The following is a 26,352-nucleotide window of genomic DNA, read 5'->3' on the forward strand; positions in this document are numbered from 1 at the left end:
TACCTGCTGCTTTTTCCAACAATTAATTTAAAAGCTTGTAAGAGATACATCCAAAATTAAGTATGGAGATTGGGTAATTATATTATGAAGGACTTCTATCAGAAAATAATAAAGATGTATAATTCCAATAAATAAAAGTAATGATTGCATCCCAGTATATATTTAAATACTAATTCATTTATGTTTATTTTTCTTTTACAGATCTTTGAATATCTTCATTTTTTTCTGGGCTGATCTTATTACTCCATTAAGTTATTACATATATTTGCTGCTCTGTGAGAAGAGATGTCTCGCAGCCCAGATGCAAAGGAAGACCCTGTTGAATGCCCCCTTTGCATGGAGCCTCTGGAGATTGATGACATAAACTTCTTCCCTTGCACCTGTGGTTACCAGATCTGTCGCTTCTGTTGGCATCGTATTCGCACAGATGAGAATGGACTTTGTCCTGCTTGTAGAAAGGTACCTGTCTTAAGTTCATCAGAAATATTTTGTTTGATAATACAATCTCAGAATGAAATATTGCTTCAACTGAATGTAAATTTCTTGTAAAGAAAGAAAAACATACAAGTGCTTTACATAAATGTAAAGTTATCTCACAATGTAATTTGTGGCTAATGCAATATTTCCTTTGATGTATAGATAGTCCTTGATTTACAATTGTTCATTTAACAAGGATCTAGAAATGCAATTTCTGGAAAGAGTGATAGAAGGCCTGCAAAGCAGTTCTGACCATCACCATCCCTATAGTCATCACCAAACACTGCATCACTATCCTTATAGTATTTGGCAACCTGTTCACACTTACAGCCGGTTGGCAAAGGTCCCACGATCACATGATCACAGTTTGCAAACTTCTCTGCTATCTTTGCTTGAAAGTCAAGAGCAGCAACCCCCAACCTTTTGGACACCAGGGACTGGTTCCATGGAGAGAGGTTTTTCTACAGATCGGAGGGGTGTGTGATTTCGCATTCTGCCTGCATCCCACGTATGGGGCTTTGCTTGTTTACATGGCCCAGTTTCTGGCATGCTGTGGCCTGATGTCAGTCCATGGATCGGGGGTTGGGGACCCCAGGTCAAAAGAGAAGCTAGCAGGGAACATTGCAAAGTGCTGTCACTTGCTGACAAAATGCCTCTCCTCTCTGAGGTCTGGCTATAAGAGCTGCCTCTCATGAGAAGCTGAACTGCTTTGGTGGAGTGCAGAAATACTGAAGATTTTCGCTCCATCCCTGCACAGCACCAAAGAAGTTCCTTTCCATTCATGGAGGGGAGCTGAATTCCTTTGGCAGGGCAGGCTCTTTTAGCCAGCACTGGAGACAAGAGGGAGCCAAAATCCAAGCAGAGAACAGAGTCGGCCACTAAGATGAGGAACATAGGATGCCTCAGGTGGGTAGGGAGAGGCCTAGTGCAGACTATGCATGAAGTGTCCCTTTGCTCAGGGGCTGACAATTCTACTTGGATTTCAGTAGGGAGGATTTTCAGCTTCTGCACAGAACCCCCACCCCACTCTCCTTACCTGAAACAACCCATGAGATTGCTTAACAACCGCAGTTGTGAGTGCGAATATTGGGGTTGTTGAGAGAGGTAGTCACATGGGCACTCACACATCTTGTAATAACTGGTCCTTATTGTGGTTGTAAGTTGAAGACTACTTGTAAAGTGGCAAAGGTTGTTCTTGGTTAGTTCCTTCCTATGCAAGCCGATAACTATATGTTACTTTATATATTTCATAATTTTTTGTGTGTTTTGTGATTATTTTGAACTGAAATATTTTCAACTGAAATAATATGTTCTGCAATGATGTTTATGTCATCAGGAATGTATACCTTATTTTTCTTAATGACATACTTCATGAAACCTTGAAGCAAAGTAATTAGTTTGCTGCTCCCTATACTATCAAAAATCACCTAGATCAGAGGTCTGTAACCTTAAACACTCAAAGAGCTATTTGGACCTGTTTCCCACAGAAAAGAAAACACCAGGAGCCATAAAACCTGGGTGGGCATGGCCAATTCAACTTCACTCCCATGTTCAGTCTTCAGTCACGTGACCCACTCAGCCATGCCTACCCAGGTTTTGTGGCCCTGTTTTTCCTTTTTAAAAACTGTTAGTTCATATACTTCCATGTTTTAGTGATGCTGTAATATTTCGTAGCTTTTCCTTAATGTGTATCTTTTTCAAAATGTATGATAATTTGGCTGATAACTTTAACTGGTACATCGACTTTGAATGCTTCTGACGACACAGCTGTTTATACTTAACAATGGGTCACTTTTCATGCACAACTAATAGATAAAGAAGGCTAAATGTTGTGTTTCATGAGATTGAAACAGTGCCATGCTTTCTTTAAATACTACAGTATATAACTGCAAATTACCAAGCATTTTGGCTAGGGCCACTTGGGACGATATCCCTTGCTTTGTTCCACTTATCATTTGTGTTTCTGCCACTACTGATTGAATTTCTTCAAGTTATGTTATTTGATTAGAATATCAATTACTACTTGCTCTAGGCAAACAAGAATGCCCTATAGTTTTTTTTAAAAAGCTAATTTAATATACTTAGTAATCTTAATTCCCAGTGTCTACATTGATAATTTTCTTGAAATAGTGTAGAAATGGTTTGCTGTTACTTGTTTATGGATTGTCTTCAGATTTCCTGGTTTAGTCTACACATCTATCATTTCTTAGAAATCTCTGATACTAAGTAAGCATAAACCTTTCTGGCTTTTTAAAATAGGCATGGTCGCTAAGTGGTATCGTTGTAGCATTTAATTTACTTGTTAATATATTTAGAAATAAGCATGTTTTGTGCATCTTATGCCTAAGAACTATTTAAGGTATTTAGGTATAAAATAAAGAAAATTCTGCTCATTTCTTTGATGCTGCTTATTATGCTCAGGTAATATATACGTTGCCTTCATCCAGCCATAATTGGAAGCTGGTATAATACATGTATAGTATACCTATAATAAAATGATTGACTGTTTTCTTTGTGTGGTGAAACGAAGTTTGCGAGTTAAATATGACTTAGTTCTGGAAATTGTGAATCTTCCCATGAAACACCTTCAGTTCATTCTTTCATATATGAAAATAATAACTTATCAGTTAGTATCATTGCATATCATGTTGTCTCTTAGTGATCAGTATATTGATCAGTATATTTTAAATGGTACTAGGTTCAAAAATGAATGTAGTAGCACTAGTTATGGCAGTGTTTTCAAACTAGATTTTTGTAGTATCTACCCTGGATAAACGCTTCAAATTTCCCCAGTGAGAATAATGCCAGTTTGTATGTTCTTATCTGTCTCCTCTTAAATTCTGCAGCGTCAAAAATTAGACTTCTTGTCTAATTTGTCTTAAGGACAGTAGCAAAGTTTAACAGAGATACCTGACAAAAATTAGAAATTAATTAATATGTTTTAGCTTATTTGATATAATTTTTGAGTAATTTTCAAAATATCAACTGTAGCACGCACTGGTTTTATAAAGAAATTTAATGTAGAAATTATTCACTGAGAGTTTAGTTTAGTTTAGTTTACTTTATTGTCATTGCACCAAAATAAAATCAAACACCATCTTCAGTGCACGTCATGACCATGACCATGAAAATAAACACAAACACACATCCTTCACCCTTCACACATTGAACTGAAAACCCCCGACACCACACCAACAGAATTCAAAAGAGCTACTGCCCTGGGATAGAAGCTCTTTTTCATCCTATTTGTCCTTGTTTTTATTATTCTGTACCGTCTGCAGATGGTAATAGTTCAAAAAAAGGGTTCCCAGGATGAGATGGATCTTTGAGAATGTTTTGAACTTTCTTAAGCTCTTCCAAAGAGGCGAGAGGGCAACCCATGATCTTCTGAGCAATGACATTAACCCTCTGGAGTGCTTTCCTACCTGCCACTGTGCAATTGGCAAACCATACAGAGGTCCAGTATGTTAAAATACTCTCTAAGGTGCAGCGGTAGAAGGTCACCAGCAGTTTTTCATTCAGTTGTTTTCTGAGAAGTCTCAGGTAATATAATCTCTGCTGGGCTCTTTTGACCAGGGCTGCAATGTGGGCACCCAGGTCAGGTCCTCTTTTATAATAACACCCAGAAACTTAAAATTGGCCACTTGCTCCACTCGGTCTCCACTGATAAGCAAGAGCTGGATGTCTGATCTGTTCCTTCTATAATCCACTATAAGCTCCTTGGTCTTATTGGTGTTGAGGACCAAGTTATTGTCTCCACACCATGAAAGCAACTGATCTACCTCATCTCGGGTAAGCAGACTCATCCACCCGCCGGAGATAAGTCCCACCACTGTTGTATCATCTGCAAATTTAGCAATAGTATTACTCGCATGAGTGGGAATGCAATCATGCACATAAAGAGTATAGAGTAAGGGACTCAATACGCAACCCTGTGGTGCACCAGTGTTAAGAATAAGGGCTGAAGAGGTATGATTACCTAATGTGACCCTCTGTGAGCGGCCAGACAGGAAATCCATAATCCAAAGGCAGATTGAATTAGAAAGCCCAAGGTCCAGAAGTTTAGACACTAATCTATGTGGAAGAATTGTGTTAAACGCAGAACTAAAATCCACAAAAAGCATCCTCACATAGCCCCCTCGCTGTTCTAGATGAGTCAGTGTGAAGAGTGATGGCTATAGCGTCCTCTGTCGATCTATTTTTTTTCTGTATGCAAACTGGTGTTTATCAAATGTATGTGGAAGACCAGAAATGATGTGCCAGCAGACCAATTTCTCAAAGCACTTAATGATGATAGGAGTGAGTGCCACTGGTCTGTAATTGTTGAGGTTATTGATAGGGAACTTCTTTGGCAGCAGAACAATGGTGGAAGCCTTCAAACAAAAATTAGACCTCTTGTCTAATTTGTCTAAAGGACAGTAGCAAAGTTTAACAGAGATACCTGACAAAAATTAGAAATTAATTAATATGTTTTAGCTTATTTGACATAATTTTTGAGTAATTTGCAAAATATCAACTGTAGCACGCACTGGTTTTATAAAGAAATTTAATGTAGAAATTATTCACTGAGAGTTTAGTTTAGCTTAGTTTACTTTATTCTCATTGCACCAAAATAAAATCAAACACCATCTTCAAACAAGATGGAATAGTGGACTGGGATAAAGTCTGATTGAAAATCCTGGTAAAGACTCCAGCCAACTAATCAGCCCAGTCTTTAAGCACTCGGCCAGAGATACCGTCAGGACCGGCAGCCTTTCTAGGGTCCACAGCCCTCAAAATGCTCCTCACCTCCTGTTCCTCCACAATGAGGTGGGTGCTACAATTGGCTGGTGGCTGTATTTTGTCTGTCTCTGATGTCTCCACTTCAAAGTGAGCAAAGAAATGATTCAGTTCCTCTGCCAATGAAGCATCCCCCTCAGCAGGGACGACATTGGTTGGTTAATGGTTTGTAATTTGTTGAATCCCTCGCCACACCTGCCTCATGTTATTGCTATAAAAATTATCCCCAATCTTCCTCTTATAATCAGTCTTGGCCTTCCGAATACCTTTCTTCAGATTAGCTCTGACAACACTGTATCTTGCCCCATCACCGGACCTAAAGGCCTTGGTCCTGTCACTCAAGAGGCGCTGGACTTCCTTGGTCATCCAGGGTTTTCTGATTGGGATAGATCCTAATACATTTATCCACAGTGATAGTATCTGTGCAGTGTTTGATATAGCACAGAATAACTGCAGTGTACACCTCTAGGTCAGGATGCTAAAGATGTCCCAATTTGTGTTCTCAAAACAATCCTGAAGTTGTTGGGAAGCATCTTCTGGCCAAGATTCCACTGTCTTTATTATAGGCAGAGTCCATCTCCTAAGAAGGATGTACGCAGGTGCTAAAAGCAGTGACATATGGTCTGATTGTCCCAAATGTGGTAATTGTATAACCTTATAGTTTGATGTTGGTATATACTTTGTCCAATATGTTTGCTCCTCTAGTAGTACACTTAACATGCTGATAGAATTTAGGGAGCACTTCTTTTAAATCAGCTTGATTAAAGTCCCCTGCTATGATATGCACAGCATCAGGATACTTATTCTGCTGATTACTAACAATGTTATACAAGAATCCCAAAGCTATGGTAGTATTGGCATCAGGTGGGACATAGACTGCAGTAATCAAAACCATGCTGAATTCCCGTGGAAGATATATGGGTCTATGTTTTAGAGTCATATACTCCAGATCCATGGAGCAGTGGCTGTTTACAGTCTTTGTATTGATACACCAGCTTTTGTTCACATAAAGGCTTAAACCTCCCTCTTTGCTCTTGCCAGAATCTCTACTCCTGCCCTGTCGGTGAGCTATGTAGCCTTCCAGCTCAACAGCTGCATCTGGAATGAGTGAATGAAGCCAAGTTTCTGTAATTAGGAAAACACAGCAGTTCTTGATGAATTTAGTCTTTGCAATCTGTAGCCTTAATTCATCCATTTTGTTAGTCAGAGATCTTGCATTGGTAAGAAATATACTTGGAATTGAAGGCTTGTGTGGAAACTTACTCAGCCTAAGGAAAACCCCAGCACGGCATCCTCTCTTCCTATTCCTGTTCCTCTTTCTCTGCTTCTTCCTTCTTCCTACAGGGATAGTGATCCATGACTCCCCCCAGGGGCCTAGCTGCCTCCTTTGGTATGTTATGAGAATGTATAAAATCGTCCGTAATAGCCTTTTCACATTTCAGTCCAATTTGTAACAAGGCTTTAAAGAGGAATTGCTAGAAGGCACAGGTATAATGCCTATCATCCCTGCTGAATAAGTAGATTGTAATAAAACAAGGATTCCTGAAAGTAAGAGATATTATTAGATTAGTCTCCCTGTTGAATATGAGGGACCACCTTCCAAAGTTCATTTCACTCAGCAAGATTTTTCATTCTGTGTAGCTTTTTAGGCAGTATCAGTTCCAGCATTAGTTCTTGAATATGTATTCCTCTTTTTAAAAGCCATATCCAGAAGATCCAGCAGTATACAAACCACTCTCCCAAGAAGAGCTGCAGAGGATAAAAAATGAAAAGAAGCAGAAACAAAATGAGAGAAAACAGAAGATATCAGAGAATCGTAAGCATCTGGCCAGTGTACGGGTTGTACAGAAGAACCTTGTTTTTGTAGTAGGTTTATCACAGCGTCTAGCAGATCCAGAGGTAAGCTGTTTCTAGCAGGGCACCTTTCATTTCTCTAGTATATTCTTTTTTAAAATGTATGGTTTTCAATCTATAAACAGAATTTTAAAAGAAGTGTCCAAATATGACAAAAACAAGAAGGAAAAAAAGGAAAGAAAGAACTGTAAATCTAAAAAAAAAAAGCATATGTGGCTTAAAATGGATGGAAAACATGATTACTTTCTATGTATGAACTGAACTTTTATTGAAATTGTTTTATTGAAATTGGGAAGTTGTGAACAATATTACTCTATGTTGTCAAGATTTTATTTATTAAGACTTGAGCTTCTGAGAATATCTGTATTCTGAATTTTGCATTGTATCTTAAGTATGTTAAGGTTACCAAATAAGATTACTATTCTGCACTTTTCTGAAGTATTTAATACAATAGCCATGTATGGTTTTTTTTAATGTTGAGTTGCCTGATATTTAACATCATTTTATCTTTCCTGAAGCCAAATTTAAGAGATGTTTCCAAAGCCAATACAAATACTTCAAATTTATCTTAAACAATGGTATGAGTTTATAAAAAACTTGCAATTATAAAATTTATTTTTGTTATGTTATCCTATACAGGTTTTGAAAAGGCCAGAATATTTTGGAAAATTTGGTAAAATACACAAAGTTGTCATCAATAATAGCACATCATATGCAGGCTCACAGGTAAGATATTGTTCTGTATCTCTGAGGAAAAGGAGCAAACTCAATATTTCTGTGGAATGTAAAGAGCTATGTGTTAGTATACAATTGCTTATATTTTACTTAGTGATGTAATAACTAAAATTCAGTCAAATACACAACCTAGGTTACTACAATATGATTTAAGAGGATTCTCAAATTATGGTCATTGTATAAGAATAGTTACAGACTTCTACTTATTTTAACTCGGTTAATGAATTAAATGATTTTATATCGATACATATGTTCATATTCCATATTGAAGTGTGTAAGCAATCACCATTGTTTAGTCAATACAGTCATTAATATACTAAATTTATAGATTGTGCAGAAATGGATAGACTGCCATTGAAAATTAAACAGAAAGAAGACACAGAATATTGTCCAATATGGAACTTATTTTACCAATGATTGGAAAAAAGGGGTGGAGATTAAGAATGTAATCTGTATTGTTAAGGAAATTAAACATCCAGACAACATGATGTTTATTAAGCACTAATAAATGTATATTGAAAAACAAAAACAAAAATACTAAATTTATTTTACATATTCTAATAAGAAAGTAATTGTTTTTAATTTTCCTCTCAGAATAATGTATTGAGGAAAGGTATGCTAATGCTGTATTGATACTCAGATAGTTTTATCTCAAAGTATATTACTTGGTAGGATTGTGCAGTGTTCAAAATTCAGCAACTTTATGGTACACTTATTTCCCATTGAACTGCACAATTGCATTATTTTGAACAATTTATTTTAAATGCTAAAAGAACAAATAGAATCCTCAGGAAACAAGTAAACCCAGCTGTATAATAGAGATTTTGGATAATTATGGTGTTGGCATTTTCCTGACTGTCCTACAAAATTAGATTAAAAAAATAGGTAGCAATAGTAGCACACAAATCTGATATTTACTAGTTCAAATATCTCTTTAGTCATAAAGTTAAAGGTGAATTTTAAGAAATTACTGTTTTTCCATAAAACATTTTTTATGATTTTTAGATGATTTGGTCTGTGCAATGCTCTTGAAACAATAAATTAATTTTATTCTTAAAATTTGCAATTTTGTCACATTTTAAACACTTTGTATCTGTGTAATGAAGCAGAAATAGATTTTAAGATGTTTCTTACCAGCAAGAATATTAATAAGTACTTAAGATGATTAATAACTTTATTAATAAGATTTATTTTTACATTGAGTTTAATTGTTCATTAATCGGACATTGCAGTCCTAATTATTACTAATTTTAAAGTAAATAGTAATTTTGAAAACTTTATCTGGACTTATTTTTATAAAGTTTTATAAGTTAAGTCTTACATTTAGCTTACAACTTTATAAAATTTTAAGTACTTAAGGATCTGACTTGTAATTTTCTTAAAAAATCTAGGGTCCAAGTGCAAGTGCATATGTAACATATATCCGGTCAGAAGATGCACTCAGAGCTATACAATGCGTTAATAATGTGGTAGTAGATGGAAGAACACTTAAGGTAATGTTAACAAATATTTTATAACTTTAGCATTTGCATCTGTAAAAGAATTTACCAGATTTATCCAACGGAAAGACAAAGGAAGGGTTCTCTTACATTTGGCAGATAGACAGGCACTGTTGAAGGCAAAACTAATGGGTGGAAGATGCATATATCTAGTTGAAAATACTGTGAACCAGTTGTCTGAAGACTCAGGTGAGGAAAAGAAGGTATATATATTGCTTTTGCCTTGTTGAGGCATAGATTTTTTCAGACTCTCCATTCTAGATGCCATGACTTTTTGTTCATCTCTCCCATTTCCTGCCTAATTGTGAACATTTACTGGAGAACTGGGGATGTGATGAATGTACGTTTATACCACGTCAACTTAAATGAGAATAGACTATTGTAGGATTGATGATTGACAGGAACCAAAAATCTTTTTCATGCTTATCTGGAAGTAACAGCCATTGAATCAATGAGACAGCTGCCTAGAGTCCCTCAGTTGAGTTGGGCTATAGAAATTGAATAAATAAATTCTTCAGAATAACATGCATATTTGGTAAGCTCAGTACAAGTAGTACTTATTTAATGACCACTATTGGGATCAACAACTCTTTATCACTAAGAAAGTAAGTATAGTTCATGTAACGTGTTTTTCTTCTTTAACATATATATGGACATAATGATATTTAACATTAAACAAATTAATGGTGATATAATTGAACAAAAAACCTTGAGAAATTGGCTTTGCATTGATTTATTCAACAAAAAAGTAACATGACATTTCCTTCTTTCCTTATGAAGACAAATCTACTTCTGCAGTCTATTGTTTGTTATCTTTGAAAAAAAATTTTTTTGACACACTATATCTTTCATCAGGCATCTTTAGGAACCACAAAGTACTGCAGTTATTTTCTGAAGAACATGCAGTGTCCAAAGCCAGACTGTATGTACCTACATGAATTAGGGGATGAAGCAGCCAGTTTCACAAAAGAAGAAATGCAGGTAGGTATTCTGAAGGTTAATGTTTTTGTCCTAAGCCACTCCTTTCTTCAAAAATTGATCCCATATGGCAAAACAGGTCTCCCCCATCTCCCCTCCCCAATCAAAATTGCTGATAAAGTCAAGGTTAAGAAGGAGTGAGCTATAAAGCAGAATTATAAAATGAGCTGTTAAGCACTATAATGCACTAAAGGCCATAAGTACAATTCTCACAACATAATATAGCTGTTTTAAGAAGTTATAAGTAGGTTTACATTTGCAGTTCCAAGAGAATCTCTAAATAACTTTTTGGAAAAGAATCCAAAGCACTGCCCCTGTAGATTAAATAAATAAAATAGATAATCAGATCTTCTGAAATGTGAAAGGTTTACCTGAAATTATCAATAAGTTGAATGAGACTATTAATGGGTTGTAATACTTTTGTATGAGAGCTCTGAAATTGTGAGATTTTGGACAATATCACTAAAATGTAATTGTGTGATGGCCCAAAAATTCTGTCCCCTCCTCCTTACCCCATCTTTTTTTATTACTAATCTCTTTGCTGTTGTCAGTTAATCCTGAAAGGCAAAAACTCTCCAACACTTTATTGTCAAAATTAAATAGTATATGAGTGCTTTTTGCTAGCATAAAACTGATCAAACCAGGTATGTCAAGTTAAATCAGTGACTCAATAAAATCTGAATTAAAACACATGAGAGAGATGATGGTTTTGTGGTGTATTTGGTCTTACAAAATTAAAATTTCCTAAAAGCTGAATTTTTTTTACCCTTAAAAGCATTGGTCAAAATATATATTGATGAAAAATAAATTTGACATTTAAATATTTTATGCTAGAAATGATAGAGCACATTAATTGGGCAGAAAAGTTATACGTCCATTTTTCAAAATTATGTAAGGATCTTCGCAATAGTTAACATCAATTGAAACTTCAATAGCAAACCTTATTTTTCAAATCAAAATTAGTATTGCCACTAAATCAGCATAACCTGTTTTATAGTATAATTTATATAGATGTAGTGGAGTGGACTAAAATTTCAGCATACTAGAAAACTCTAATTCAGTTTGCAGGTAGTCCTCATTTAGCTATCATTTGCAGTTATGACAGTGATGAGAAAGTAATTTTGAAATCAGTTTACAATCTTTGCAGGAGTGTAAAGGAAAGGAAAAATAAGATAATAAAATAGTTATGGTTTCATTTTGAGAATGCTTTACTTAATGACCAAGTTGTCAGTGCTAAAAAAGGACTGTTTGTGTAACAAACCAGATTTTCCATTTCTGACAATGATTTATAATGATTTGGCACTCTTGTACTATTTTATCCAATATAGATATTGATTTGGGAACTTGTGTGTATTGTGCAGTAGTATTGTGTGGAGATACTAGTATGTCATGGAATAAAATAAATGCTTTAATTGATCAGGGTTTTTTTTTTTTTTACTTCTGACTTTTCTTTCACTTCAGGCTGGCAAGCATCAAGAATATGAACAGAAGTTACTCCAAGAGCTATACAAATTAAACCCCAACTTTCTCCAGTTGTCCACAAGTGTAGTTGACAAGAACAAAAACAAAGTGACTTCTCTACAGAGGTATGATGTGTAAGTACAGGTTCTCCATCAGAGTTTACTTGTTTTCCATCAAAACTCCTTTTCTTCTTGATCAATTTTACTTCATGACTTCGTAAATCAATATAGATGGAAATTATTCTTTTTGCGTTACTTCTATTTTTGATATAGATGTGTGGGATATTTTCAAACATATGTACATATGTGTATTAAATTTAAAATTGTTTTTAACAAAATTGCCTTTCTCTTGGCATATATACATTTACCTAGAATGTCATGGCCATAACCATGCTGATAGGTTTTTGGAGTATAATCTGAATTCATTTCAGTTTTGACTGATGTTCTGAATAATTTTTTATAAACTATTATTATGAAGTAGACCTGGTCTTCAATTTGGTAATGCAAACTGAACAAATTGGTCAGACTTAGAAGAAGGTAATATTTCCGCAGAGCCTTTAAAAAATAAAATTAATCTTTATGTAAATTTTCTTACATTTGATACCTTATTCAAATTGTGTTTCTACATACTTTACATTATGTTGGTGATTTTTAGATTACAGTACTTGAGAGGAAGTGTATTCAAAATTCTCAGCATGGGTAATTCTCCAGCCAATGTTGTTTCAATAGTATCAGCTGTTACCAGCACTTTTCTTTGGTGTCAGTTCTAGTCAAGTGTCTTTCCTAAATGCACATAAATGTTCAGATGACATCAAAATGTCTTCAAAGTGATTGTACTGAGTCTTCAGGTAGATGGAATACTTCAGGAAGCAAGTTTAAAGTAATGTTTTGGTTGTTTGAAACTGTCCTTCAAGGGGCTTACAGTCCTGCTATTTAACAGTTTGTGGGTCTCTTACTTTTTAGGGTAGTTTTGTCAAGTTAAAAGTTTCACTGATTATCTTAACATGGCTATATTGTTATTATTTAGAAACAAGTAATTTTATGCTTAGAAAGTATTGTGTTAAAACATTTGTTAAGTATGTTTTTAATTAATCTAAAAGAAAGCAAAATTTGTTAATAGTATAATGATTGGATAGGGTTGGTGCAATAAATATCAGTAGTTGATGACTAGAGCAAATGGATGGTGATCAAGAATAACTTTCTTTTTTTAATGGCTTAGTAAAAATGCTTTTCAAATAAACTTTCATATAGCAGGGTCTTATATTTCTTCGTCATTTTGTCCCGTGTTGATTCAGAGGATTAACTTGAGAAATAATTAAAGGAACTTGGTGTTTAGGAAAGTTGATGAGATCTTAAGTTAAAAATGTATTAGGAAAATTTGTAATAAGTACAGTGTAGACTTTTCTTCTTAATCCAAGCAATTGATTTCAAGTGAACAGGACAATCAGCTTGATCTTTTTAATTTGAGTGTCTTGTTTGGATCATGTTCTATCTAGTTATACTCTATTTAATGTCTGTCTCAAAAGAAACATATATCGAAAGAAACCTCAAGTGAGGTTCAAATTAAATTTTCTCACAAAATGAGTTGCATTATAAGAAAAGGAGAAATAACAGCATTGGATTCTGAAATGACAACAAATTTTGAGGTGGCCTGTCTCAAAGGAAGAGTCTAAAGCTTCATAATCATTCTTGCAAAATGATTTTGTGTGGAATTGACTCACATCAAAGTGGCATTTGTGATATATTTCTTTGATCCAAATATAGATTCTCGCAGTTTATAGATTGCCTAAATTTTCTATGCTACCCAGCATTTAAGTCTTCACTATCAGACTTAAAAGAAAGAAAGCAGCATGAAAGTGAATCAAAAGAAATCCTAAAGTCTAGTAAGCTATTCTTGATAGCATCTTTTTAAAAAGGACTGAGTTTAGCTCTTTAATTTATTTATCTTTGTATGAAAAAGAAGTGGTATTATGTGGCAGGCAAAGATGACCCTCTTCTCAAAATACCAATGTAATTTGTGCCAAATAATATTTCATGAAGATTTTTGATACATGTATATATTGTGGAAAAGTCACTACAGAAATTGCCTGTTCTTCTGTAGAAAATGTCAAATTCCTACTTTCTGTTTAAGGTCTTTTTAGGAAGCCCATTTTATGAAAACTTTGCAGCAGTAGCAATTATAAATACATTCATCTAAAATAGATTTTTAAGTATCGATTTTTTCTGAACACTGCATTTTTGAGCAGAGATTAGCATAACTGGTAATAATTTTGGAGATTGTCACTCTCCATTTGAAAAACGGAACTGAAGCATTTATGCTTTTTTTATCTTCATCCATTGCTGGAGAGGATAAAGGCACTAACAAGAAAAACAGTGAATAGATCCCAAAAATGGAAAACGGTAAAAAAAGTGTTTTGTTCCATTACCAGCTTACATAATTTTAAAATGCATAAGTACAGATTCATATTGATTTCTTTTAAACCATTTTTGAGAACCCAGAACTTTCTATATTGCAAAAATATGTAGCATAAACAGGTAGTCCTTAACTTACGACCACAATCAAGCCCAAAATTTATGTTGCTAAGTGAAACATTTGTTAAGTGAGTTTTGTCCCATTTTATGACCTTTCTTGCCACAGCTGTTAAATACATGACTGCAGTTGTTAAGTTAGTAACACGGTTGTTAAGTGAATCTGGCTTCCTCATTGATTCTGCTGATCAGAAGGTTACAAAAGATGATCATATGACCCCGGGACACTGCAACTGTCATAAATATGAGCCCATTTCCAAGCATCTGAAGTTTGACCGCATGACCATGGGGATATTGCAATGGTCATAAGTGTGAAAAATGGTCATAAGTCACTTTTTTCAGTGCCGTTGTAACTTTGAATGGTCACTAAATGAACTGTTGTAAGTTGAAGACTACATGTACACATATGTAACGTGTAGTATAAGATTCTGAATTTTTTATTTTTTCATACAAATAGCACTTTCTAAAAGTAACAAGGAAAAACTACTGGGTCAACAAATAGAAGAAAACAGCTATAATCATGTTTCCTTTAATGTGAACAGAAGTTCATGTATTCCTATGGAAATTATCTAAATAGCTAAAGATGTTAATTTCTTTTCCATTCCAGAGAAGCCTTAATTTAGATGTGCTTATTGGTAAAAGTGTTGGGGATTAAAAGATGAGAAGTGGTTAAAAGCAAGGTAGGTTAGCTGAGGTTTATAATAATAATAATTAATACGTTCTAGAAGTATGTAGCCAGCACAGGGAAAATTCATATTGAGAGTGTAGGGATACAGTTTATCAGATGGAAGATGAACCATATTCAAGAAATAATAAAAAACAGACAACGTGAAGTCTTTGAGTATTCTAGATGTTGATGGTCAGAGTTGCCTAGACCATTACATATTCACAAATACAAATGTAATTTCTTTACCTGATGCAGCCCTTCCTCACTCTTCCTTCTGTAGTGCTACATGCAGACACTACAATTGAGTTAACGATTTTCCTGTTCCTCAGCATCATTTAAGGAACAAGGAATAATTTCCCCAATGTTTCGGTTTTAAGATTTTCTCTATAACTTGAACTCTCTTTTACTTTCACCTCTTTCCAGACCCAACAGTAATAACAAAGATGCCTGGCCATCATTACAGAGTTCAAGTAAATCAGTCAACGGCTTAACAATGGAACACAGGAAAACGCCTCCTATTTTAGAAAATGGCACAGACCCAGAACACATGACTCCAGATGGTCCAGATTCAGATTTCGGGTAATTGTGCTGCCTTTTATACTTCAGTTAGTTTTCTTTCTCTCTCACTTTTGTGGAGGGATGATTTTTTTCCAGCCTCTATCTGGAGAGCTGAATTCAAATGCTGATAAAATTATAAATAAATATGGTTTCCCCAGTTCACTAGTTGATTCTTAATCCTAATGTGGGTGAAAAAAACTGTTCATTATTCAATGAGCAGCTTTTCAGTAGATGCCTGTATAAAGGTAAGGGTTGCAAATGAGATGAAACATTTTCAAACAATTATTGACATCAGCATTCTAGGAAGGGATAATATCACAATTCAATAACAAACTTGAATTGCAGCGTAAGAACTCTGATTTCTGGTGACCTTTACTTAAGTGGTTTAAATATTTTGAACCAAATGTAAAAATAAAAATATTCACTAATATTATCTTGGTATTACACAAATATGGCACTGTACTGAGTTGGATTAACTTTTCCCATTCCTAAAAGTTTCTAGATTTGTAATTAGTATTTTAAGAAATCTCTGGCGTCATGAATATTTTGTACGGGTTTTTATATCTTGGATTCAATGTGCATATTCTAAAGCAGGTTTATGTAGCTCAATTTGTATATTTCATGTTGCAGTAATACTGTGTAATAAGGAAACAAATAATATGAGGTCCAGTACACAAATTGCTCAATTAAGTTCCTAGTAATAGATGAACAGATGAAGTGCCTTTTATTTCAATAGTTACTCTTGCATTGAATGAATGCTTCACAACTAATGATGATATTTGAACAGTTCAGGATGCACCATTCTTGTAGAAGAATATATTTGTGACACCACTCTTCATTTTACAAAGCATTTTATGTTCTTTTACCCAAGTTTAATGTCCTACCCTGAAGCAAATAGTCTGTTTTATATTGTATTAATTGTAAATGAATAGGTAACTACTAAAATGGGTCATAAAATAGTATGGTAATGCTTTATGACTGTTAATTTATTTCATCTATAAGCATAGGAAATATATTGAAAATATTTTGAAAATCTAATGCGATTTCAGCTGAGCAGGAACTTCACAACCATATATAAAATGGGGCTTTTCCTTCCTATCTTCCCATTGTATTATAGAGGTTATGGAAGCTAAATGGAAGGAAAAATGGCCTTGTTAATGTTTCAGTTTGAGAAAGAAAAAAATATATTTTGATAGATATTCAGCATTTCATCTAAATCAGGAGTGTAGTTTCAGATATCAAGATTGCATGTAACCTATCAAAGGTTTCAGTATGGCCTGCCCAGCCCCTCCTCCAAATATCAGTAAAAATTACACAGTTTAAAGGAACAGAAGCCAAAATTATTAAATATTGGGATAAGTCATATTAAATTCCTCATAGTTGCATACCTCAGCTTTAATTGGTTCTTGGAACTTATTTGATAGTCAGAGATATACTTCTTCTAGAATGAGAGATTAAGTTTATATTTGTAAGGAAAACTTGAATATTTAGGCAACTATTTATCAAGCCAACTTTTTCATGATTATATAATGGAATAAATTTCAACATTAAATCTTAAGTAACTGTAAAATACAATCTGTTCCAATTTAGTTTAAAACATCTTTAGAGAGTGTTAAATAACAGTTGGAAATGTAATGTACACTTTTTATATCTTTTCCAGTGTACTCCTTTATATTAAATAAAATTCCAAGTTACCTTTTGTCTTCCTTTTTGTCAGTTAAGTATGGAATAATCATGTTACAACAAAGGTCGCTAAACCTGGGTAGTGTAATTGCTATTTCATTTTAAATAAAAAGTACAGGTAAAGGAGTCCCTGTGGGTTTATTCCACAGTTCTAGCTGACTTCAAAGGGCATGGCTCATCTCTGTATTTTAAACCATTGAACCAGAACTGTCTAAAGATGTGTCTATGATCATATGGTCACCAGGACATCACGCCGCAGGGCAAAGCATACAGTGGAATGCTGTTATCTTCCCACCTAAGCGATAACCTATTTATTTACTTGCATTTACATTCTTTTAAACTGCTAGGTTGTCAGCAGCTGAAGCAAGGGAACTCACTCTCACACAGTGGTAGGACTCAAACTGTTGTAGTAATATACCTTCTCCACTGTCTTAAGCACTTGAGCCACTGTGTATTTTTATTTTAAATAAATGCACTTGAAAATAAATACTACTGATTCTGTATGCACTTTATATAGCTATTCCTCAGCTTATGATCACAGTTGGGACTGGAATTTTGGTTGTTAAGTGATGCAGTTTTTATGCAAGTCATCATGTGACCAGACCAGATTTTTTCAACAATTTTACTATGTTCATTGAGTGATTCACCATGGTTGTTAAGTGAATTGCACGGCTAGGAGAGTAGCGACTTTTGTTGCTCTAATTAGATTCAGTGAAAGCATAGGCTTGGGATATATATAGGCATACAAGCATTAAGACACTTTTTGAAATATAAAGTATTATAGATTTAAGATTAGACTTCATTGTGAGAATAGTTTAGAAAGTTGTTTTATATTTCTGAGTGGAGTCTAGGTTTAGTGCCTCATTTAAATATTTTCATTTAAAAAATAAAAGATTATTATCATCTAACAGTTTAGATGATAAACTGTTCATCTAACAAAATCATCTAACAGTTTACAATTCTTAGATTAAATTTATTTTAATTTGAATATCAAAACTCAAAGTGTTAGAATCATGTTTGTTTGTTCGTTCGTTAATCAAATTTATATTACTGCCCATCTCAATGCAGGCAATTCTGGCTGGCACAAAACAAGTTTTAAAGAAATTTTTAAAAGACATGTTAGGAGTGGAAGGAATACACTACAAGTAAACTAGTTGTATCTGTTACATTAGGTTGCTTTGCCGGTAATTAGAATTTATATCATATTTTAAAAGTACTAAAATCACTTTAGTGACAATTGGATACAAAATTAGCTAATTTCAAGAAAGACAATTTGAATGCTGAGTTTTTTTGTTTTACTAATTAATACTTTTTGCTGTTCCTTCGTCTTCCCAATCTTCGCATATTCCTTATAAAACTCCTTATATAAACTTCCTTATATCACTTTCATCTATGAAATAGCTAATGCCATTCTTCAAAACAATATTAATAGTGAATATTGATCTGATTGTTTTCCATTCTAATTTTATATATTGCACTGTATAATGATTAAATTATAGTTTTATTGTTCCCTTCTTCTTTAAATAGTTTTATTAGACCATAGGATTTTAAATATTACCATTGCTATGTGTTGTTGCAGTGATATATCAGCAATTGTATATGATACATTCCAGCAAAAGAATTGAATTTTTAGCAAAATTTAGTTTTTTAGAGCAGGGATTCTCAACCCTAGGGCACAGACCAATACCGGTCCATGACTTGTGAGGAACTGGACTATGCAAACGGTGGGCAAAAAAGCAAAGCTTAATCTGCGCGTGGATGAGAATTAGGTTGTGTATGAAACCCCCTCTCCGAAACTGGTCCCTTGGGCTATTAGGGTTGGAGACCACTGATTTAGAGGAAGATCTATTTTATCTATTTTTCCCCAGTATTAAGTTCATTCTAGTTCAACTCCTTCATTTTCTCTTTATTCTTCTAATAACTAATCTGAAAAGCTGTATATATCAATGTCCAAAGGTGCTGTTCAATAGGCAACTGGACTTTCTTGGATTTTTTTTCCTTGAAAATGTTTCTCTTCTCATCCAATAAGCTTCTTTAGTTCACCAAATTCAGTTCTTGGATAAGAAGCGAAGTGTTTCAAAGAAAAAAAACAGTTGCTTTTTGAAAAGCATCTTTATGATAACCATGATTTGGATAATTGAGAATCTCCAGAGACTGTGTATATTAAAAATACTTTTCCTCCAATGGATTGTGTACAAATATTATTTCAGCAACAAAATAACTTGTTCTGGATTATATTGGTACTAGTATGTGTTTGGATCACTATCTTGTTTGAATAAATAAGTGATGAAAGAGGGGAGCTTTGTTACAGTTTAAAAAATATGGACATTTAAAATGTGTTTATTTAAATGTTTGTTTAAGAGAGAATAGTATAGTACATTACTATATTCAAATGCATGGTTAAAGCAGAACATTCCAAGACTTCTTTTGTCTGCTCTTCAGATAAAGACTAGGACACCAGAGTTATGAATGATAATACTACTTTTATTATAAGATTATGGCAATAGAATCTTATAAATCTGAGTGCATTTTCTCCCATTTTCCCTTTATCTTTATGATAACTAGGGAGGTTATGTTTGAGACACTTTCACAAATTACTTTCTGTCCCAGACACAGATTTCATTTTTCTGACCATTGCTTTGGTTGCAGTTCTCCACCAACTTCTCCAGATTATTACTATTACCCATTACATTGTTCTATTCTCAATAAGATTTATGGGAATCTGTATTGTTAGTAACTAATTTGTTACTTTATGGAAAATTTACTATTACCTGAATTACCTGGGTGATTTTAATTGTACTTGTGGCTTAAATTAGGTTCTAGTAATCATTGCTGCAGTTGATATTACAATGTGAAGACAGTTGTTACTTTTGCCAGTTTATACGCTTTCATTGCTTATAATATATTACTTGTTAGGATTGCCAAGATATTTTTTTTGGTTAAGGACCAGGCTTAAGTAATTTTCTTAGAACCTAGAAGATGAGAGAAATCACAGAATTTACACCAAATTGGGCCTTTACAGACTAGGATAGATTTTTATTTTAACATGTTCTATCATAATGTTTTCAAAATCTTTTATTCGGTTTGGATTAAAAATCTGTTAGTATTTAGGTTGTTGTACCACTGCCCTTATCAAACAAGCATTTCCAAATTCAAGTATTCCTTTAACTATTTTTGGAAATGTTAAATTCAAGTACATTTTTGGGTGCCAAATTCCTTTTCCTCAGTATTCATCTCTCATATTAGAATCACTATTTCTGACTAAGGTATTTTTTGAACAAAATTATATTTGAAGGCATTTATGCAATTTTGTGATCAAGATAGAGATGCATTCCATCTTTAAGTCACAAAACCACCTGAAGTTTTATTTTAATGTTAATTTATTAACATGTTAATTAATAATTGATAATAAGTTAATTTATTAACTTTAATAAAATATGTCTAACCAGTGATATTCAGTATTATATCTCTTATCTATAGCTTCTACCAAATCAGTAATGTAGTAGGCTATGTACTATTCTTCTGCTGAACAGCCATGACAATGAATGTTGAAATCTTGGATTCTTATCAATGTTTTCTGATAAATTTATTTGGATTAGTGGAAGAGCTCTGTACAGGCAAATATGTATAGATTAATTCAGTGGTGGTATGTGACCGGTTCAGCCCGATTCACCTGAACCAGTAGCCCCCCACCAAAAAAGCATCCAAAGATCAGCTGAGAGGAGATAGGAGAGAAAAGCGCAGGATCAGCCCTCCCACCCACCCCTGCGCTTTTCTGTTCTTTCTCCTCTCAGCTGATTGGCGCTCAGCTGGTATGTGGAAAGCTGCACACACATGTTAAGTACGTACGTGATCACCAAACCGGTAATGGAACAGGTAGGATCCCACTGCTGGCTTAATTCCAGTTAAAAACATATATTCCAGCATGTGTACCTAACCTAATCTTTTTTGCTCGCTTGATTCTTTATAGTGCTTGATTCAGTATCTGCATTTGACCTACATGACTGTAACTCATTCAAGCCACTCTTTCCCTATTTTTTATGAATTACAGCATCATTTATGTATTGTATTGATCTTCCCTTGTTCTTTCTATTACAGTGGTTTTTCAAGCTAATTTACCTATGGAGTAAATTTGGGAATAGCAGTTTTAAAATGCTCAGATTACTTGAGTATTCCAAATAGCAATAGCACTTAGATTTATATACTGCTCCACAGTGATTTATAGTGAATTGAACTGTCAACATATTGCTCCGAACAATCTGGCTCCTTATTTTACCAATCTCAGAAGGATGGAGGCTGAGTCAACTTTTGAGTCTGTCAAGACTGAACTCCTGGCTATAAGGCAGAGTTAGCCTGCAACGTTGTATTCTAGCCATTGTGCCAGCATGGTGCTAGAATTGCTAGAAAGAGACATCCCGTTGAAAATATAGCTTTTCTGTTAAAATAAATGATTCAAAGAAACTTGGATTAATTTCAATTCCTCCTGCCTCTTCCAAACTACCATGCTTTTAATCTGAATACCAGAGTCTCTTGAACATTACACATAAACCATCAGTCTGAAATCAGGTGTTATCTCATTTATCAATCTTAAAGTCATACTGGGAGCTTTTCCATTCATTTATTTACTGGACTGATATCTCACCTTACATTCAAGAGGTCAAGACAGCATAATAAAACTACTTTTCCCAAACAAAATTTGAGGTAGCCTGGGCTGAGAGACAATTATTAGCCTAATCCCTGGCATTTTATGTGATTGAGAGGGGATTACAACCTGGGTCATTCCGTTCCTGATTTAATCTGTAGGTCACATTAAAAAAATGCAAATAAATTTCTGTTCTAATAATTACAGCTGGGATTGATTGCAGATAAGGTTTAAAAAATTAAGCAGGGCAAGAAACAATGATTGGTGGATGCTAACCAAGGAGACACGCAACATAGAACTAAGGAGAAATTTACTGACAGTTAAAACAATTAATTAGTGGAACAATTTAAAACAAGTTAAAAGCATTGGAAGTTTTAAGAAATTGGACGACTATTTGTCTGAAATGCTATAGGAATTTCTGCCTGAGCAGGCGGTTGAATTAGAAGACCCCCAAGGTCCTTTCCAACTCTGTTATTTTGTTAATTTTTTGCAGGATATTTCTAATTGAAATTTTCATCTCATTAATGAAATTCAAAAGTAAAGCAAATATGCAAACAGATATATAAATAGTTAGCAATAAACAATACAAAGTTCTCTTTAAGGTAGTAAAAGGTTTTAATTTTACTTCCTATAATTTACTCCATTAAACTGCTTTTGTATCATTTTCCATTTGCTTAAGTATTGTTTCTTTTCTCTAGCTCTATTGACAAGCCATCAGATTCTCTCAGTATAGGAAATTGTGACAACTCACAACAGGTAAGATTCGAACAAGAGTGCTTCTGAATGTTGTAGCTGCATATTTTTGTAATTATAACTAATATGTGACAAAGAGAGACTTGCCTACACGTAAAATATATGTTTAATTTAAATTTATAGTAAATACAGTAGATTTTTTCTCAGCTGTCAAATTTTTAGAAATGATTTTAAAATATATCCTACTGAAACTCTTGGGTCTGTTTGATTGTTTTTTAACCTTTAATTGGGCAAAGCTGCACCATCAGACAATTTTTAAATTTATATACCTCAGATGGACTAATTTACAGAATACATCCAAAATCCAGGATCTTTCTGTAGTATTGAACTTTGGCAAAGTTGTGACTGCACCAGTGCATTTCCATCAGTGCCTGTTTCCCAAGAAAAATTAATGAGGAAGCTGGCAGGAAGTTGGGAAATCACTTGTTTTGTTTTTGTTTGGCCCACCCGTGATCATTCCTTTTCTCTGCTTAGGTAATATATCTGAAAAAAATGGTCCAATAGGTCACGCTGGTTATCTAATATGCTGATAAAATTATCCTCTCTAATATTTTACATTTTATTTTACAGTTGTAGCATAGTTTACAAAACTGAATCTTATTTTGCCTAACCTTTTCCTCTCAGATATTAAATAGCGACACACCATCACCACCTCCCGGTTTATCAAAATCCAATTCAGTCATCCCAATCAATTCATCCAATCACAGTGCACGTTCTCCATTTGAAGGAGCTATAACAGAGTCACAGTCCCTCTTCTCAGACAACTTTCGACATCCCAACCCAATTCCAAGTGGACTCCCCCCATTTCCCAGCTCCCCACAGACGTCCAGTGACTGGCCCATGGCACCAGAGCCACAGAGTCTCTTCACATCAGGTAAGATAGAATTGCTTTGTGAGGGAGATTGGGTTTTTTTCTAAAAATGATAAATAAGTAACTATACTATGTAGTATAAGAATTACTAATAAATATTTGCACATTGTAATTTGAAATAGTTTGGCTTATTTTCACTTTTAAAGTAAATCATGAATACTAAGCTATGGTAATACTTTTGTAAAGATTATCTGTGTGGGTGATGATAAACTTGATTTAATAAATGAACATTGTATCTTATATTAACAAATACTTTCTTAAAATAAAATTTCATATATTGTGTATGAATGCAGTATAATTTAACATCAGGATTAGTTAGAATATTTTCCTTACAATACAAACAGTGATTACAATGCAGTGATCTTTTGTATTATTGCCTATAATTTATATATTATAGGCTTGTTACCTGGCTTTAATATATTTAAATATAAAACTCTGAGGAATCATGCCTCTATATTACAAGTGTCAAACTTGATTGCGTATCGTGACATACCGTGACTTTTTTGCCTTTGCAGAGCCTGGGTGGACCTGGCTTGCATCTGGCCCACGGGCCGCCAGTTTGACACCCCTGCTCTATATGAACAACATTCACAAATTGATATAATACATGCATACATTTATTAGCGTAGAGGATTGATTTCAGGATACAGGTAGCCCTTGACTTACAACCAATTGTTTAGTCATGGTTCAAAGTTACAGTGGTACTAAAAAAAGTGACTTGTGGCTTTTTTTCATACTTACAACATTGCAGCATCCCTATGGTCATGTGGGCAAAATTTGGTCACATGGCAACTGACACTGATGGTTGCAGTATCTGACTCATAAGATCACCTTTTGTGACCTTCTGACAGGCAAAGTCAAAATTCACTTAAAAACTGTGTCACTAACTTAACTGGCAAGAAAGGTCATAAAATGGAGCAAAATTCACTTAACTGTCTTGCTTAGACATAAATTTTTGGGCTCAATTGTTGTAAGTCAAGGACCATCTACAACCTCAGCTGGTATGTTCCTTTGTTGAAAATTCACCCCCTAATACAGTATTTCACTAGAGGCTGAAATTTAAAAGAAAACAATTTATTTTAACAAATTTAAGATATTTGTGTTTTATCATGAAAATAATAAAGAGTCTCACTTCACAATAAAGACTTACTAATTTATTACCATCTAAACATTGGTAGATCATAGTCAAGTTGCATTTGATTAAGTGGACTGTGTCTTATATAATAGTAAATTGTTTATTCTTTAAAGACTCTTTGTTTTAATCTCGTTAAATATATATTTTCATAACTAATCAGAATAGAAACAACTAGGGTGATTTATGTGCTATGTAATTTACTTTAGAATCTCTTATACATAACATGAAATAGTAGTTTATTTATCCTATATGTATGTGACAGGAAATAGAAATCATCCTTGCTTATTGATGGTCATTTGGACCAGGAACACCATCGATAAGTGATGTCCATAAAGCATGACATTACACAACTACATCAACTTATGATGGCAATTCTAGCAGTCTCAATTGCCATCATTAGAGAAATCCTACACTATTGTAGCACCCCACATTATGTTATCACCATTTGCACCCTCCTGTCAGGTTCCCCATTGACCGTGCTTCTTGGAAGTCAGCAGTGAAAGTCACAAATCATTATTGTGACCATAGGACTCTGTGACATTGTAATAGTGAGCCAGTTGCTGACCACCCAAATTGTATCGGTCATAAACCCCCCTTTTACAGTTCCATTGTCATTGGAATGGTTGCTGAATAAGTAGTAGTTAAATGACTACCTGTACAGCCATCTTTCTGCTCTCTGTTTAGCCTTGCATTTGTTTCTAAATACGTTACAACTATAATTCTATATACCATAAACTAAGTCCTGCTAGTGTCAATGGAAATTAATAAGTATGTTTTCATACTAAATATGTTATAGTTATGCAAATGACAAAAATGCCAACTTTCTCTTCATTTTGGGGAGTTACAAAAAAATACTGTTTGAATCCAAATTTAAAAATTTTCACGCACAATAGGGATGAGGGTAAGAAAATAAATAAAAAACTTGTAAATAGTTTGATATAGGTGAATTGAGGAGGCATTTATCTCTCCTCTACTCCCTCCTCACTTCTCTTCAGAAACCATCCCAGTATCCTCCTCTACAGACTGGCAGGCAGCATTTGGATTTGGTTCATCCAAACAGCAAGAAGATGACTTGGGATTTGATCCCTTTGATATCACCCGCAAAGCCTTAGCAGACCTGATTGAGAAGGAACTATCAGTTCAAGATCAACCGTCTCTTTCACCAACATCTCTTCAGAATCCTTCCTCACACACTACAACTGCCAAAGGGTCAGGATCTGGATTTCTGCATCCTGCTACACCCGCAAATGCCAATTCTCTCAATAGCACATTTTCAGTCTTGCCACAGAGGTTCCCACAATTTCAACAGCATCGTGCAGTTTATAATTCCTTCAGTTTTCCAGGCCAAGCAACTCGCTATCCATGGATGGCCTTCCCTCGCAATAACATCATGCACTTGAACCACACAGCAAATCCCTCTTCAAATAGTAATTTCTTGGACTTAAATCTCCCACCTCAACACAGCACAGGTCTAGGAGGGATTCCCATAGCAGGTAAGTGCCTTGAGTCAGGCAATACATTTGAGTTATATCTTCAGCTTTTCTAAACCAGGATAAGAAAAACTGGGAGTGGGAATTTATTTATTTGTTTTGTTTGTTTATTTATTTATTACACTTGGTAGACCACCCTAATTAGAAATATTCTAGGTGGTGCATAACTTGGAGAAAATTTTTTTCATCCAGCCTATTAAAACATATTAAACCACAAAATTACAGTCAGAGGGTCACCTGCC

At 34.3% G+C, this 26,352-nt stretch overlaps 1 protein-coding gene across 8 annotated transcripts in view; it reads left to right on the forward strand.

Moving 5' to 3' along the window:
* Positions 1-26,352, forward strand: part of CNOT4 (CCR4-NOT transcription complex subunit 4) — a 63,496-nt gene that overhangs the window by 17,060 nt on the left and 20,084 nt on the right. For 2 of the 8 annotated variants that reach the window (XM_026697831.2, XM_026697860.2), the window contains exons 2-11: positions 202-459; positions 6,958-7,155; positions 7,750-7,836; positions 9,237-9,338; positions 10,200-10,325; positions 11,784-11,917; positions 15,402-15,557; positions 22,560-22,617; positions 23,239-23,488; positions 25,616-26,113. In XM_026697831.2, coding sequence (XP_026553616.1) covers positions 286-459; positions 6,958-7,155; positions 7,750-7,836; positions 9,237-9,338; positions 10,200-10,325; positions 11,784-11,917; positions 15,402-15,557; positions 22,560-22,617; positions 23,239-23,488; positions 25,616-26,113 — 1,783 coding nt within the window. In that variant the 5' untranslated portion in view covers positions 202-285. The remainder of the gene's footprint in view (positions 1-201; positions 460-6,957; positions 7,156-7,749; positions 7,837-9,236; positions 9,339-10,199; positions 10,326-11,783; positions 11,918-15,401; positions 15,558-22,559; positions 22,618-23,238; positions 23,489-25,615; positions 26,114-26,352) is intronic. The other 6 variants (XM_087934659.1, XM_026697838.2, XM_026697869.2 and 3 more) reach the window with 3 other exon arrangements.

This window comes from Pseudonaja textilis, chromosome 5 (genome assembly GCF_049901715.1).
Source record: "Pseudonaja textilis isolate UNSWEBS1 chromosome 5, rPseTex1.2, whole genome shotgun sequence".
Classification (NCBI taxonomy): Eukaryota; Metazoa; Chordata; class Lepidosauria; order Squamata; family Elapidae; genus Pseudonaja; species Pseudonaja textilis.